This window comes from Berghia stephanieae, chromosome 6 (genome assembly GCF_034508935.2).
Source record: "Berghia stephanieae isolate SIO BIC M18660-M18661 chromosome 6, UCSD_Bste_1.3, whole genome shotgun sequence".
NCBI classification, from domain to species: domain Eukaryota; kingdom Metazoa; phylum Mollusca; class Gastropoda; order Nudibranchia; family Aeolidiidae; genus Berghia; species Berghia stephanieae.
In genome coordinates this window covers 41,857,804-41,875,369 of record NC_088365.1, presented here as the reverse complement: position 1 = coordinate 41,875,369, position 17,566 = coordinate 41,857,804, and the positions used below count along the sequence as shown (strand labels likewise).

Sequence of the window (17,566 nt, the reverse complement as noted above, 5' to 3'; positions counted from 1 at the left end):
TACTACTACTACTACTACTACTACTACTACTACTACTCTACTGCTACTACTACCACTACTAGTACTACTACTACTATACTACTACTACTACATTACTACTACTACTACTACTACTACTACTACTACTACTACTACTACTATACTACTGACTACTACTACTACTACTACTACTATACTACTACTACTACTACTACTACTACTATAACAACAACTACTACAGCATCATCATCATCACTACCACTACTACTACAACCACCACAACCACATCATCATTACCGCTACTACTACAACCACCACCGCCACATCATCACTACCACTACTACTACAACCACCACCACCACATCATCACTATCACTAATACTACTACAACCACCACCACATCATCATAATTACTACCACTACTACTACAAGTACCACCACCACGTCATCTTCATCACTACCACCACTACTACTACCACAACCACCACCACCACATCATCATCACCACTACCATTTGTACTACAACCACCATCACCATCACATCAACATCACTACCACCACTACTACAACCGCCACCACCATATCATCATCACTACCACTACATCTACATCAACCACTATCACATCTTCATCATCTCTACCACTATTACTACAACCACCAACACCACATCATCCTCACTACCACCAGTACTACAATCTCTACCATTAGGTTTTGACGCTTTACTTCATTTGAAATAAGGAAACTTTGCGGGATTGTAATTTGCAATGTGTTTATGTATCATAATATAATTCTAATCAGTTATCTATTTAGAACTATACAATATGTAAACACAATGCTAAATACCATTCGAATTCCTTTTTTTGTGTGCACTGAAATTCCTCTTTCGGCATTGAAATTCCTACGAGTGGTGGCTGAAACTCCTGTGAGCCAAATTTAAAGTTGGCGTCTCTGCTGTTGTGTGACAAGAGCAAATGCATTGTTTGTCCAATTATGCCAATTAGTAACTGAAAACCAAAGTGATTTCATTTTAGTGAATTTATCGGTGCTGATGGTTTTCCTTGGATCTGTAGAAATCTGCAAGTTTGGAGTCAAAGGAGGAATTCCCTCCTTTAAAAAAATTACATTTCTGGGTTACGGGCAACTTCCGTCAAATTCCGGTGAGGTCATATAATTCCATGGATAACCCCCACCACCTTTACCATCACACCATCAATACTACCACAACTACATTCACCAACCACACATCATCATCACTAACACTGCTACTACAACCACTACCACAGCATCATCACAGCAATTAACCGAAGTAGAGTTTCCTGTTCACTATTGATGGAAACAAAATCCTATGGTGTTGTAGAAGTATTGCTAGTGATGATGATGATGTGGTGGTGATTATAATAGTAGTGATAACGATGCAGTGGTAGTGGATGTAGTAGTAATGGTAATGTTGAAGTAGTGGATGTTGTAGTGGTTGTAGTCCTCATGGTAGAAGTAGTAGCAGAAGTAGAGATGAGGATGTAGTTGTGGTTGTAGTAGTAGTGGTAGTGATGATGATGTGGTGGTGGTAGTTGTAGTAATAGGGGTAGGGATCATGATGTGGCAGTGGTAGTAGTGGTAGTGATGATAATGAGGTGGTAGTTGTAGTAATAGTGGTAGTGATGATGATGTGGCAGTGGTTGTAGTAGTGGTAGTGATGATGATGTTGGCAGTGGTTGTAGTAGTAGTGGTAGTGATGATGTGGTTGTGGTGGCTATCCGAATTCCCTTTTCTTGTATGCGGAAAATCCTCTTTCAGCATTAAAATAACTAGGAGTGGTGTCTAATATTCCTGTGAGTCAAATTTTAAGTTGGTGTCTCTGGTTCTGATAAATTTGGTGGTAGAGATATCCAAAGAAGTGTCAACTGAGCACACATAGTTGTCACCACCTTTTACAATACAATGCACAATCGATTGTTGCCACAAGACATTAGCTCCACCCCTAACTCTTTACTTGTGAGGCCTGTGACACACCAAATGAGTCGAGGGATAATGATGCAATCGCAGATATGGGTCAAAGGCAATGTAGTAAGCATAATTCGTTGTTAATTTACATATTTTGAATGCATATATTATTTGTTGATTTGGCTGTGTGTTTAGTGTCAACTTTTGTTTGAGTGTTATTGCTCTGTTTGCATTGATTTTATATATTAAGCGTAGAATTGTTTTAAAAATTGCAATGAGATCTATAATCAATTTGGATGTAGGATTCAGTCTGATTTTTTTTTCTGATGAGCCAGAGACCTTCTCCTAATTGATGATTATGAAGAGAGAATTCTGTTCCATAGGGTTTTATCCTAATTTACCGTGTTTTTCCCTATTCTGATATCCACTGCTCTATGTGGAATTGAAATGTCATTTGAGTATTTTGAAGTTTCCCAATTATTCCTTTATTTTATTTTACTCTTGCTTGTTTTTATTTTTTCTTGTTTTGTTTTTGTTTTCAAGTTCTCTCTCTCTCTCTCTCTCTCTCTCTCTCTCTCTCTCTCTCTCTCTCTCTCTCTCTCTCTCTCTCTCTCTCTCTCTCTCTCTCTCTCTCTCTCTTTCTCTCTCTCTCTCTCTATAATACATGCATATGTATATCGTTATGTCAAGGTTCCTATACAACTTTGGCTGTAATATGTAATGCTGAACATAGACTTTGTATTGGATCTATGTTTGTTTGATGTTATGATGATGAAACACCCCATTTTCAGATGTGCTTCCCGGCTACCGTTATAATTTTTATAAAGATAAAAGGCACGCTAGTGATAGCAGTGCAACATCTGTCCCCAAACATCATCACACAAATCACCGCCATCATCAGCAACAGCAATCATCTTCATTATTGCAACAGCAGCAGCAGCAACAGCATCAACGTCAGCAGCAGAGAGGTAGTTGTTGTAGAAGACCTTGAAAGCTTTGAGTGGTGTTAAACACCAGTTGCCATCATCTGATTGATTGCAGTGAAGTTTTTCATTCTATCCTCATTCTTGCTGTGTGGTGCTTAACAACAACCTACCAAGCGTGCATGGTATTAATACAAAAAAGACTCACTTAATTTCAGTGATATTTGATTTCAATCTATAATCCTCTTACAAATGATTCATTAGTGAATTGCATTTGATTTATAACGCAGTTGGTTTCATGTTTAATCCTCAAACTTTCCTTAAAAATTTGTTTTTCTTTCTTTCTTTTCAGTTTTGTTTGATTAATTAATTTTTCGTTTCAGTTCTGTTTCTAGTCTGTTTTTTAATTTATTTCAGCTAACTCGTTTTATGAGAGGTAGTCATAGATCTAAAAATTTTAATTTGCTCGTTTAGTTACATATAAATGATTACATTTAGAAGAGAATAGAAGCAAATATTCTTCAGTACTACGTGTTTACAAAACAAAGTATATAAACATGCACACAATTTGTTTCTTGAGTGGTATTAATGCCTGTTTCAAATTCAGATTTTTTTCTCTGGAAAAGACTCTCAATTGAAATTGACCCAGGCTTATTTTCACAATACTTTGAATGCTAGTATTTACTTTAAAGATTAATATTAAGATTAAATTTATTTTCTCTATGTCAGGATTATGCTACTCCCCTCTCCCTTCTCCTTCAAGAATACCCCATTGTTGCTTCTCTATTTTCCCAATCTTCTTTTGACCTTTGACCGTTAAATATTGTTTTTGGAACCATAGATCTGGGGATGGCTCTTGGCTCTTTTTATTTCATCTATTTTAGTTTATTCTATTTGTGGAACGGAAAATTAAGTTCAATTTCACTTACAGAAATCATTTCAGAGAATAAAGTGTCCATTTTCTGAGTGTTAATACAGCTGAGAATCTTCCGTCTAATGGCGGAAATCTACCTATAAACATTGGTCCATCACCACTGTATCACTTGAAATTTCCGCCTTTTCCAAAGTTTTCATTTAATAAAAAGGAATAACTAGGACAACCGCCGCCACCTCCACATTATCATCATCATCATCATCCTTATCACTACATTATCATCCTCAACAGCAATACTACCAAAACCTTCACATTCCTGACAACCCTGACACTACTACTACAACCACTTCTTCATTGTCCCTACAACAACCATCCCATCATCATCAACTTCGATCACATCAACATCCCTACCACCTAAACTACAATCACCATCTCTACCACCACTTCCATAATCACATTATCCTCCTTACCACCACCATAACTATACTGAGGGGCATTCTAAAGTTTCCACTGATTTGAACTTTTCCAAAATTAAAAGTAATAGATGAAATGTTTTAAAATTTTGAGGACATAAGGAATATGTATTTGTGCACCTGCGAAGTAAACCATAAAAACTCACTGTGTTAAAAAGAAGTTATTATCAGTCATTTGCATTGGATCCAAAAATTTTCAATATCTGGTAAACCCTAAATGTAGTCACTTGGACACGGTTACAGTAGTAAATACCAAAGCTTGTCTGATATTTTAAATTAACTTTCCTTTGTCACATCCGTGACACAAAAAAACTTGATCATGTCATACACTGGACATGGCTTGAAAACAAAGATGGAAATAGTTTTTAAATTCTTTATCATACAAATTGTACTTAATACTTTTGTCAGAAATATGAAAATAAAAGTTAAACTTAAATAAAAAATTGTTGATTCACTTACCTCATTTGATCTGTTTCAAATATGAACATAAAACCTTTGTGTCTTCAAAACACCACTATACTTTGACTGTCTGGTCAATGAACACAAAAGACACGGTGGCCAAAGAAAGCAAACTTTTTATGTCAGCTCAATTGATTGTCGCTCTTTTAAACACCCTCTCATTTTTATGATGATAATCCAACTTGAATATTGTATCTCCATTCTTGATTAAAGTTTATCGTATGCTTGTCCTCCAGACTCCAGTCAAACATTTACAATGTTCCCTAAGCTTTTGTCATTAAACCTGACAAATCCAATGTCTATTTTAGATTAAGGGGCGGTTTGGGTCTAATTATTAGGAAAATCCTTCGAAATATTGATTTTGAGATTTTGGTGGAAAATGATATTTTATTATCCTAGAAATAATATAATTGAAGTCCAAATTCTTAAAGTAGAATATAAAGGCACGAAAAACTCAGTCAAAAATGGTACAGGTAGTAAGAAAAGTGTGAAAAATGGGAAGCTATTTTGATAATTTTTCTAAGGGTATGAGATACTGTGTCAAACGTTTCTCAGAATCTATTCAATGAAATTGTCTGAAAATTTCCACAGTTATCACAGAGATAATGTTTTATGTCACCATAGAGAGATTTTTTTGATAAGATATGTGAATTTTGAATTATAATCCTAATTCTGAATTTTTAAGGTCAATGTTGTCATAACATTTTGATTCTCAACTTTGTAATGTTCTAATAAAAATTCCATAAGCTAAAGCCGTAAAATCGCTCTATGGTGACACACTATGGTACAATGTTGACAAGAGGGAAGAATATGGAGGTCATTCCTTCATTAGTTTTTGTGGAACGTTTGCCAAAAGATTGTTATATTTTTTGAAGTCAGACCCCCAAATTAGGTCGCAAAATGGGTATCAACACAGATAATTAAAATCTTTTCACCATAAATGTTGTTTTTTTTTAACCTATAATGACAATATAGCATGATTAAAACTGCCCAATATTGGTAATTAATTTTTTTTTATAAAAGACCCAAGCCGCACCCAAGTTCAGCTATTTATTGGGGACAAGAGACGTGGTTAAAAGTATACTTTGTCAAGCAACATTAATTGGATGAATATTCATAAGTTTGATTCTATGTGGTGAGATTTTGGAGTGAGAGAGAGAGAGAGTCAAAGGAAAGCATCTAAGTTTTGTCGGGACTTGGATGAGAACCAATTACATCTACCAGTAACTCGTGTACAAAAATATTTACACATGAAGTAGACGTTAGGCTCCATATTACCTGTAAAGGAATAAATTAGGCAAGATTGAGTTGCTGGAGCAGTGTAAAACAATGGAAGTGCTCACTGTAATGGTACACTGTTTGGTATTACTTGCCCATTCCTCTAAGTAGATGATAAAAGATTTTTTGCAGTATCTGAAATACCTGAACCTACAACTACAATACTCTCCTTAATGCCCTCTCCTTGTATTTTATCCATCTTTTTTCTACCAAAAAAGGAGATTAAGATAATTTCTATCACAGTGACATTTTTAAAGTTCGGTATTTATTATTTTTTACATTATGTTCTTTACATATTTATGTTTTGTTTTTTTTAAAGATGTCAAGTCTATTTTTGGTATAACTCCCTTGATTAGTTTTTTCCTATATACAACAATAAGGAAAATTGGGTACAAAAGAGAAACTTTTTTGTTTACATCCTTATTTAAAAAATTCGATCTGTCCGTTGATTCAATACAAATATCTATTTGATTACTTCAAAACTTTTTACTTTTTATGTCTAAGTAGTGATAAGGTTCAAGATCCGAATTTATATGTAAATTTGAGAGTCCTTGGTGTTATTAATCCTAAATTAATGGGATTTCTCATGCTATTTCTTTTGATCTAATGGTTGAATGTCATAACTTGTATTATATTTTTCTGAAATATTTTTATTAGTCATACATATGTATATTTTATTTGCCTAATACATTTGTTGATGTGATTTTGATTTGTGATGCCATTGATTGTCTTGTTTTTTTTTTTTGTTTTTTTTTAAATTGATTTTAAGGGATTATTAATTTTACCCTGAAGTATTTCGTGTTTTCTAAGTGTTATTGAAAGAAAGGTTATAAAGCACTTTTATCACGTATAGAGTTTCTAATTTAAGAGAGCAACATAACACTTGCGCTTTTTGATGCAATGAAGTGATAATTGAGTAGTAGGGTGGGGAGATAATAGTTAAAGGTATGAAATCTAGCATTCTTAATTGAGTTATATAGTATAATTATAATTTAATTCTCTAATAATATGGTCTTCAAAAACATTTCACTGATCATTATACTTGATGCAAGAAATAGGCCTCTTTGTTGATTATTTGTAGTCTTTGTTTTTTGAAAGACAATCTTTGCTTTGTTAATAGTTTTGATTTCTATGATGAATCTGTAGTAGTTGTTTTCTTTGTGATAATTTTCATAGGTCAACAATCTCAGACTTTGACCCTCCCATCCCAGTCGCCCAATGGCAGTCCCACAAAGAGTGCTCAATCTTCTCCTACAAGTGCTATCAAGAATGTCAGGCCAAGAGCTAAGTCTGTAGAAACGGACCCAGGGAAAAGGACGGTAGGGTTTCTGTTTCTTTAGGATTTGCTTTTGAAAAGCAGGTCAAGATTTCGGCTGTCAATATTAAAGATTTCAGAAATTTTCTTATGTATACATAAATTGATTGAATTGACAAAATATGTCACTGGTGGTGCAGAAATATTTGTCATCCTGAAATAAACTAGTTGAAAACACAAGGTGGAATACTTTATGTTTAATCATGTATCACAGTGGGCCCAAACCCATATGCTCTCCTCAGGATACAAAATTTTCAGAACAATGTGCTCGAGGAAATCAGGTTAAAATGTTATTTTATTCAGATAATATATGATTATGTGACTAAATTGAATCACAAACATCAATTATAAAGCAATTAATAGGGATTATTGAATGTGTCCTTATGCCTGTGCAGTCAAAGCTGTTTATTTTGAATCGCGCTAATATTATGCAAAAAGGTTGTTTCAATTTAAATGATTCAGGAGATGGTTTTCTTATTCCTTGGCAAGAAAAAACGTAAAACATGATGAAAGATGTAATCATTTTCCAGTTCTATTTAAAGATTAAAAACTGGGTCGGGTCTTCTGACCTTCCATGGTGGGCAGGAGATCACTTGCTGTGTCCTCTATCCACCTCTATCTGTTTTCTGGATTGCTTTCTATCAGTCTTGGAATGAGATTACTTAGTTTGTCTTGGCCATGGCCAAACTCCTTGGTTGAGAGGGAAACAGTCAAATATATTTGTTTTGGGAGATGATTTTTTACCCCCTTGTAAATCATCTCTCTGTTATGTACTGTAATGTTCTTTTTGTTTTGAATATCATCTTTTGTAAGCATTTGAGTGTATTCCTCTTGTGGGTCTGTGCTTTTGTCTGGATGAGACTTTTAGGCGATCTTAATCTTACTGATAGTGTGCTCTTGGAATCTACATCTGTTCACTATTTGAAGCATCCCCTTTGTCTTACCTAATCTCGTTTGTTTTTAATAAATCTGGACTTTTTTTTTACTGTACCATATTATGTGGTTCTACTTGTGCTGAAATGATCTTAATGTGTTGCAAATGCCGTAAAAACCTTCAAGACATAAAAACATAAAACAAAGATTAAAAGTGTTTAATGGTGCAATATTTGGCCCATCTTTTCCGTAATGGTTACATTTGACCCATATGTTTTTTTTCTATCCTCACCAACAGCGAATTAGAAGAGATTCCAACGAAGATTGGGAAATCCCAAATGCAGAAATCATGTATGATCGCCAGATTGGATCTGGGTCTTTTGGAACGGTGTTTAAAGCACACTGGCATGGTCCAGTTGCTGTAAAAAAACTCAATGTAGCTGATCCAAACCCAGCTCAAATGCAGGCTTTCAAGAATGAAGTAGGCGTGTTGAGGTAAGTGTTGCTGTTAGTGGCTTTTCATTTTGATGTGGTGCTCTTGGATTACTCTTTTAGGCATTTTATTTCACTACTAGATGGGTCAAAGGGCTAAAAACAGCCTTGGGAATGTATAAATAAATTTCCCCTTCTAAAGAAGGTACCAGTTTACCAAATTAGCATTCTTTTGCCAAGTCGTCAATAATCATAAAAAATGATCACCCTTTTAATGGATGGAGACAGGGTATGTCCTCTTGCAAATTTAAAATACATCAGCCGTTTTTAATGAAAAAAATATGATATAGAAAGTGACTTAATAGTCAAATTTGTAAAAATGCGTTTTCACTTTTTTAGTCTCTTTTTAGATATATTAGATGTGTCTTCCAAACAGAACCACATTTATGAATATTTGATGTAAACTATTTGTGGTTTCATATTTTAATGTCAAAATTAAACTTATGCTGTGGATATTTTTTTAAAATTATTTGTTGGTTGAACTATGAATACCCTCCTTCCTTTTCGTCAGGAAAACTCGTCATTTGAACATCCTGCTATTTATGGGTTTGGTGTCGACTCCACATCTGGCCATTGTGACACAGTGGTGTGATGGACACAGTCTTTACAAACATTTGCATGTGCAAGAGACAAAGTTTAGGATGGACCAACTAACCATGATAGCTAAACAGACTGTTCAGGGAATGGAGTATGTATCTATAGGTCTATACATTTTTTAGAACTAAATCATAGCCTTTCAATGATGATACAGGGTAAGATTTATCAGGGTAATATTGGGATATAATCTATATGGATAGCGTATATTTTCATGACTTAAGAGAAATTCGTGAATTTGTAAGCTCTGAAGAGCTATGCCATTTGTTAATGGTTTGTTTCCTATTTTTTATCATATGTTATAGGGGAGTGGCAGAGATGTAAAATTTTTATGTGATGGCTAAATATTGATCAGAATTCTTGCTATTTCTGTATACATTCATTATTTGTTTCCTTTTCTTTCAGTTACCTGCATGCCAAGTCAATCATCCACAGAGATTTAAAATCCAATAGTATCCTTTCTCTTTTCAAAACTGTTTCTGATGTTTAATTGTTAAATGAGATATCATGTGATTTGGATTTTTAATTTACCCTAGATTTTTATTCTCTGATTTTAACCCTGTTGCCTAGACTGTAATGCATTCACCTCAAATAGATGGAACTAGTTTCCAGATGCAGTTGAGGTTATTTTTTGACCCCCCTGTTAACCCCACTGGGATTGGGTAGCTGGGTTTGTTAGATTTTGGGGATTGAATGCTGTGATAGACCAGTATCTGAGGATAGTAAGAAAGTGCGATTCTGTCATTTGGTACTAAAATTGTATAAACTCACAATTTGTTTTACTACTTGAATTACAAATCTCAAAGTAGAGAAACAATCTCAGCCCCTTGAAATGTGGAACTGAGTCTGTTGGATCTGGTGGAAAGTGTATTTGATTGTTTCATATCCAAAGACATTTCACAACTTGTCCACTAGTGGAGGCTCTGCATTAATTTGAAAGGCAACTATGGTGAATAATGGAATACCGTCGTCTCTGGAAAGAGAGTGAGTGCATCCAACTCAACTAATTGTTACGGCATTGGAGCCATTAGTTTTCCAAATGGTCTCATATTTTTAATAACAGTAAATCATACTTGAAGGGAACAGGCTTGTAAAGAATTGCTTCTTATTGTTTTGATAAAGTCTATCACATAAAACAAAACTGAAATATAAACAGTCAAAATAGCAGCTCTTAGAGATCAAACGAGGAAGAAGCAAATGAATTGCTTCCATCTCCCTTCCTTTGGCCTAGATATATGATGATTGGCAAAATAAGAATTTTGCTCGTAGTCCTGGTGCAGAATGGTCTTAATTGTTGCATCATATTCAGTGTGACATATGGCATGGGTTTTAGGGGAAAGAAGAAGGAACGAGGCCTGAAGAGAGAGTGAGGGAGAGTTCAACTAAAATAAATAACGATTTTCTGCCTGGAGTTGTTTGTTGTGTCCATGATGTATTGTATAAAAAATAGTTTTGTAATTGTCTGAGTATACGATACCACTCTTGGCATGATGTGTAGCTATCATCATGGAGGACTCATTATTACTCTCTTGACGAAAAGATGGGTTCTTGGAATCTACTTCTATTCCCTGTTTGAATTAGTCTTGTCCCACTTTTTCATGGGCATTGTTGGCAATAATATTTCTTAAAGAGTGGTGCAAGTGCTAACTGAGCATTATAACTCTTATCTTATATCTGATAAATCCTTACATTTTCAATCAAGACATCTTCTTGACAGAGGTGTGTACAGAGAACATGACAGTCAAGATTGGAGACTTTGGTTTGGCCACTGTCAAGACCAGGTGGAGTGGATCACACATGTTTCAACAACCATCTGGGTCAATATTGTGGATGGTAAGCAGGTCTTAACAGACAAGGTGTTGTTATTTTCATAATCACTTGGATTGGGGGAAGAGGGGGGGGGGGCATGGGCGCCAGTTTTCCCGTTCATGCTGGAATTCCGGTTTCGCAATATCTCGAAGTCAAATACCTCCGGTTTCAGTGTTTTGAGTAAAATAACTTAAATAGCATCAGTAAAAATTCGAAAACGTGATTCAGCCACCTTTTCAGTGTATGGAGGTAGATTCGTGTTTTATTGCAGAGCAAAAATACTCTCTGGTACTCTCTGTTCTTTGGCTCCCCTAGAGAGAGACAACTGCACTGTGAGTATTTGACTATGTATTATAAGTTGGCTTTAAAATCAAATTAATTTCCTCATTGTGTCAATATGTTTGCTGTGTAATCATTTAATAATGGTATAAAAACGGTTAATAAGAGTAAAGTTTAGGCCGCATTTTCAGTAGGAACATTTTCAGGTTTGGCAAAGTGTCGAGATTTTAGTTTCAGGATTCAACACTTCTTCCTGCTGGCACCCATTGGGGGGGGGGGGGTGCTTTTTAGATCCTTTTTTTCCCACAAAAATGTGTACTAAACAATTCCAAGTATTATAAGTATTTTACTCATATGGCCAGTGTTTTTGTCCTGCAGGGACATCTTATACCAAGAGTCTTTCAGGGTTTTTATCTCTATTCAAAAACTTTGATTTTTTAATATTTTCTTTCGTTTTTGTGCAAGAGACACAAAGCATTAACATTTGACCAACTTTAATAGTGTATTTGACATCAGGAGTATTAACTATATAAGTAACCCTTACATCAATAAAATAAATTTGAGCTGGGTAAAATGAAAACAATAAAATAAAAATACTTCATGTTTCAGATAGTCTATACTATTTCTAAAAATACTCGAAAAATCAATAATGTTGTTACTATCAGATGATTTTTTAATGATATAAGATACAAAAAAGCATCCACAGAAAATGCTTCATTGGAAAAACAAAGTCAATAGCTTTTAATTGGTTGTAAATTTTAATAGTCTTTCAAGTGTTATTGGCAGCAACATATTCGGCTGATTTGAGGTGGCTAACAACTTGAGTGGAATCTGGATGGGACTATGATCTGAGGGAATGGGGTTTTGAGACTCTATTTTAAAATATTGTGCTCTAGTTACTCTATCTGATTTCTAACCTTAAAGATTTGATGGGTCTTGTTTCAGGTGTTTTAAACAAGTTCAGTGGGAATGTCAGAGCATTAGAAATGCTCACGAGAGTTTTGTTTCCTCTTTAGTGATTCCAGGTCTTTGGGCTTGCATCAACGTTTTGTACAAAAAATATATAACACGTCTGACCGGCTAGTCTTGTTTCTGTTGGCTCTTACATTACATGATTTGAGTGATTTGTATGTGACATCATGCCTGGATTTTAATACCACCTAATTTGTTGTATTCTTGTGGTTTTATTGATGTTCATATCAACTATTTCTAACAGAGGATTTTTCTAAAATTGTTAAATTTAAATATGGATTTTCCAAACTCGGTTCTAAGCTGCTATTTGTTTACACCCAATTGGAAACTTTATTCACTGTGCTTTATTTTACAACTTTTAACAACTTCCGAGTACATAGATCTATTTATAATACTGATTTTATGAACAGACTCAGAGGAGGTAGTTATTGGTCACCAGCTAACCCCACGCCCGCTACTCCTCAATCTACAACCTCAATCCTCACTTAAATTGATTAAATACTCATCCCCCATCCAATCTAATCACTTCAATAAATACCCCACATCGTTCTTTGTCAAATATCAACACTGTCCGTGACAGACAGTATGAGATGAACAACCACAATGACAACAAATCGTAGCAACAGCACCATTTCGAGCAGCAACAACAACAACCTGCATGTAGTGATCATACAAGTATAACAATCGGATTACTAAATGTTAGATCATGCCGTAATAAGACTCGATATAATCTACATAATTGAGGATCGCAAATTGACTATGTTTGTCATCTTGGAAACATGGCTTAACCATTCATATGATGACCCAGTTATGAAAGCAAGTACACACGAAGGCTTTAGTGTTGAATCATTTCCATGCATTGGGAGGAAAGGCAGTGGAATTGCAATCATTTACAACTTGTCACTCTTTGATAAGATTTCATTCCACCAAGACGATTTTAGAAGCTTTCAGTACGCTAGACTTGCCATTCATGTAAATAAAAGTTGTTTCACTGATTTTACCATCCACCACCAGTCCAAAAAAACAAAATATCAACAATTACGTTTTTATCAGAGTTAGGTGAATTTATATCTATTCAATCCATAAACAAAAAGCATTAATATTTTTGTGGGTGATTTTACCGTTGATTATTTCAGAAACAAAATTGAAGTATTTCGTGAGCTTATTGATACAACCAACTCTATCCAACTTGTAAGCAGTCCGACAAACAACCACGGCCACACGATAGATCATGTCATTATAGACAGTGAACATTCTCTCTCTTCATCTGTCTTGAATATTGATAAATTCATCTTGGACCATCATTTAATTGTGGTTTGCATTTTATTTGCTCAATTTTCCTTGATAACCTGCTGACTGCCATATTTTGTCCCGCATTGACTGCCTAGTATTTGATCCAGATCAGATGGGGATATTTGTAATCATTTGCCCAATTCTTGGTTTCGTTTATCTGAAATCAATTTTGAGTTACAGTGAAACAATCCACTTTTCCTTCATTCCAGGCCCCTGAGGTGATTCGAATGAAGGAACAGAACCCTTACACATTCCAGTCTGATGTTTATGCCTTTGGAATCGTACTCTTTGAGCTCATGTCTGGTTCATTGCCCTATTCCAACATCAATAATAAGGACCAGGTAATTAGCCACTGTCGACAGTTGAGAATTCACTCGTAATAACCTTTAGTCACTTCTCTCTCTCTCTCTCTCTCTCTCTCTCTCTCTCTCTCTCTCTCTCTCTCTCTCTCTCTCTCTCTCTCTCTCTCTCTCTCCTCTCTCTCTCTCTCTCCCTCCCTCCCTCCTCTCCCTTCCCCCCCCCCCCCACCCCCCAATTTCACTTGAATGAAATGTTTTAACATCATTATTAAGGTAATATTATTTTTCCTAAAGATACAGGAATACTTCAACATTTCTTTATTAATGCAAAATTGCAATATCCTTCGTCTGGCCAAAGCATTGGAAAAATTCCTTCTTGATATAAAAAAAACGAATTTCCCGCCGAAGGGCGGTGATTACCTGTTACAGCGATCTCAGTTTGGCCTGTTAATTCTCCATTTTTATCCATTTTTTCAAGAGCAATACCAATAAAATGAGCTCTTTTGACAGTTTAGATACAGAAACTCTTATGGAAACAATTCTTTTCACATATTTTACATTTTGTTGAAAAGTGCTTATCGCAATATTTTTCATGAAGACATGCATTCACCATCGGATGTCGGGTTTGAAAAATATTTGTGGCTTTGTCATACTTGAACAAACCGTCTTTATTTTTGGTCAGTACACAGGGTAATGATTGCTGACACTTTTACCTGAATCTCATTACAATGTAGCTGTTCACTTTGTAGATGTTTACCTACAAAATGCAATGTAAATTTACGTTTCATTGCTCTATGGCTGAAATGATTTCTGCTCTAATTACACTAGCATCTTTCGGTCGGTTCGTGAAAAAGCATAGCAGGCCCTTCCCTTCATTAATTTATGATACCATGATTGACCCTGTACTGTCAGATAGGTCACGCATGGAGATTTCGCACAAAGTGTGTTACATGGGTATTGAAAACTAAACAATGAGGTATCATGTCCTACACAGAGTGAGAGAGGGGGGAGAAGAGCTGAAATAAAGTAATAGAAAAGTAAACTGGTTTACTACTGCGAATAGAGGTGAGTTATGGAAAATGAGTTGTTTTTTAAATAGAAAGTTGATGCTTAGATTCATGTAATATGAGCATAATATACCATTGATTTCAGAAGAAAATATTTTAACATCCTAGGTTGTAAATTTTACTCTGAAATTTTGCTAGACACCTTGCTTAAGCATGTCATGTCTCATTGGACATGTTAAGTCACTGTTGGCTAAGGACCCCTTTAAAGTGCTTTGAGCTCATTTAGTGGATATTGCTCTAAATAAATGCTCAAATTTTAATATGGATAAACAGTATTTGTTTTATACTGATAATGAAAGGAGATATTTTGGATTGTAGGGATTGCTGTGAAGTCTTACTCATTGACTCTGGTTTACTTATATATATATTTGTTTCAGATATTATTTATGGTGGGTAAAGGTTACTTGCGTCCTGACATTAGTCGGTGTCGGTCAGAAACCCCTAAGCAGTTAAAGAGATTGTTACAGGATTGTGTCAAATTTGAGAGAGATGAGCGGCCACTCTTCCACCAGGTATGTTTAGGTTTCAGTGTGTGGTTCAATTAATTAAGCTTTGGCTTGATGTGAGTTAGGATCATTTTTGTGGATTGATTATACTTTTTTGAGGGCTTTGGGTTTCCCGTCTTAGTTCCATCTTCCCTTGTGCTGACAAATGAATATAATGTCTGCTCTCTGCTTTTGAGGAGTGGAATTATGCCTAAAATGCTATTTTTTAAGTATCAAATTTTTAGAGTTTTTATTTAATGTGGACATGCCTCCAACTTCCCATTCTATGCTCTTGTTATTCCATCTCCATTTCATAAAGCTGCAAATTTGCCTTTTAAGTATGGTCTTCTCATTGATATAGCTGATTTTCTTAATTACCATTGTGTCTTTTGTTTTCATCATCACAGCTGCTAGCATCCCTGGAGGCTTTGTACATGTCTATCCCCAAGATAAAACGGAGCAAGTCTGAACCCACTATCCATCGAAATGACTCATTTGACCTTGACTTCAAGTATGTTTGTGCCTCGCCCAAAACTCCTCTCAACTCACAGTTTACAACACCTAAATTTTTTGGTGGCATCAACTATTAAACAGAATGTGTGATAGATAATTCAATAAACAGGAATGTAATGTTTGGTGATGAAATCAAGAGAATCATCACCCTCCCTCCACCCTCTCTCTCTCTCTCTCTCTCTCTCTCTCTCTCTCTCTCTCTCTCTCTCTCTCTCTCTCTCTCTCTCTCTCTCTCTCTCTCTCTCTCTCTCTCTCCCTCCCTATTTTTGTTTTTAATTGATGTTAAAATTTATGTTTGTGACAAGTGCTGTAGAATCCTGAAAAACAAAGTCTTCTATTTCTTTCTATCTTATAAACCTGTATGCCCATTTCGAGTTATTTAGATATGTATACAATACCTTGCAATTTGCTCTCTCAAATTACTGAGTTAATAGTGTACCACACAAAATATAGGCTGGGTCATGGGGCAGAACTGAGGCTGGGAAAATTTCGACACTAACTACAGTTTTTTTTCTTCATATTTTCAATACCAAAAGTGACGAAAAGTTAGACAAAGTTTATATTATTTAAAATATCATAAACTGTAGAAAGCCACAAAACTGTTTTTTATGGATTTTGGCAAAATGTTATCACATAAGTATTATTGAAATATATATCAGATGGTCACACACAAAAAAATACGCTCCTGTTTATTTATTTCCATTTTTTTTTTTAAATGTTAAGTACTAACAGAACTTTTCTTTGTTAATAGAATTGCAAAATATCAAAATAATTGGATCAGCGGCTTTTGAAAAATATATCTTGTAATATCAGCTAAAAATTTCAATATCAGCGAAAATATGACGCAAATTATTGTGGCATTTGCATGTTATAATTCTTAAAAGAGAATGGTGGTGCTATTGATCAATTAGTGTGCTAACTTTGGAATGGGTGGACCAAAATTTGTATGTGAGTGTGCTATAGATGATTTCTTACATGACGAGAATTATGATGAAAATTATGTTTAGGTGATATAAGTAATGTTTGCTAAAAATGGCAATAAAAGGTATGATCATTTTACTCTCTGCAATGTTGCGTCATTTTTCTCTGTTATTGTATTTCTATTCATGGTTTTGAAAACTTACTGTATCTATTTTGTTTCTCAATTCATATTCATAAAATTTTTAAAGTCTACATACAACGATTTGTTTTATTTTTGTTTTGAATTTGAAAGAAATCCAATGAAGAGTATCAGAGATACAAGCCGACAAAGAGCACCACATTTTTTGTGACCACCTGATATATTGTGAAATGTTTTATAATCTAACGGTTAAATTTTAGACTTTATGGCAGACCTATCAACCTAATATATTTCCAAAAAATATCCACTTTATTTGCATAGTCCATTGTACTGTGAGCATTTTGGTATATGATATTGTATATCTTGTATATTTTAATTGATAAAATGATATTATATTTTACTTTTTAAATTATATATTTTGCTTTTTTTATGAGAGCTATTTTTTTTTCTGACTTCAGCGGCAACAGGTTAAATTTTTTAAAAGTGAAACGGAATAGAAAATGATTAAAACTGAACATTTTGGATTGGGATATATAACCTTTTACATTTTCTGACTTTAGGCTCCAATAAATTATTTTCTTAAAGGTT

At 34.7% G+C, this 17,566-nt stretch overlaps 1 protein-coding gene across 2 annotated transcripts in view; it reads left to right on the top strand.

Annotated features, from left to right (window-relative positions):
• Positions 1-17,279, top strand: part of LOC144975042 (serine/threonine-protein kinase A-Raf-like) — a 65,735-nt gene extending 48,456 nt beyond the window's left edge. Inside the window, exons 9-17 of one of the 2 annotated variants that reach the window (XM_078918716.1) lie at positions 2,712-2,888; positions 7,104-7,246; positions 8,414-8,610; positions 9,119-9,295; positions 9,607-9,653; positions 10,904-11,034; positions 13,764-13,895; positions 15,298-15,432; positions 15,813-16,116. In XM_078918716.1, the coding sequence (XP_078774842.1) occupies positions 2,712-2,888; positions 7,104-7,246; positions 8,414-8,610; positions 9,119-9,295; positions 9,607-9,653; positions 10,904-11,034; positions 13,764-13,895; positions 15,298-15,432; positions 15,813-15,995 (1,322 nt within the window). In that variant the 3' untranslated portion in view covers positions 15,996-16,116. Of the gene's footprint in view, positions 1-2,711; positions 2,889-7,103; positions 7,247-8,413; positions 8,611-9,118; positions 9,296-9,606; positions 9,654-10,903; positions 11,035-13,763; positions 13,896-15,297; positions 15,433-15,812 lie in introns of both variants that reach the window. The other variant, XM_078918717.1, reaches the window with a different exon arrangement.
• Positions 17,280-17,566: the final 287 nt, after the last annotated feature.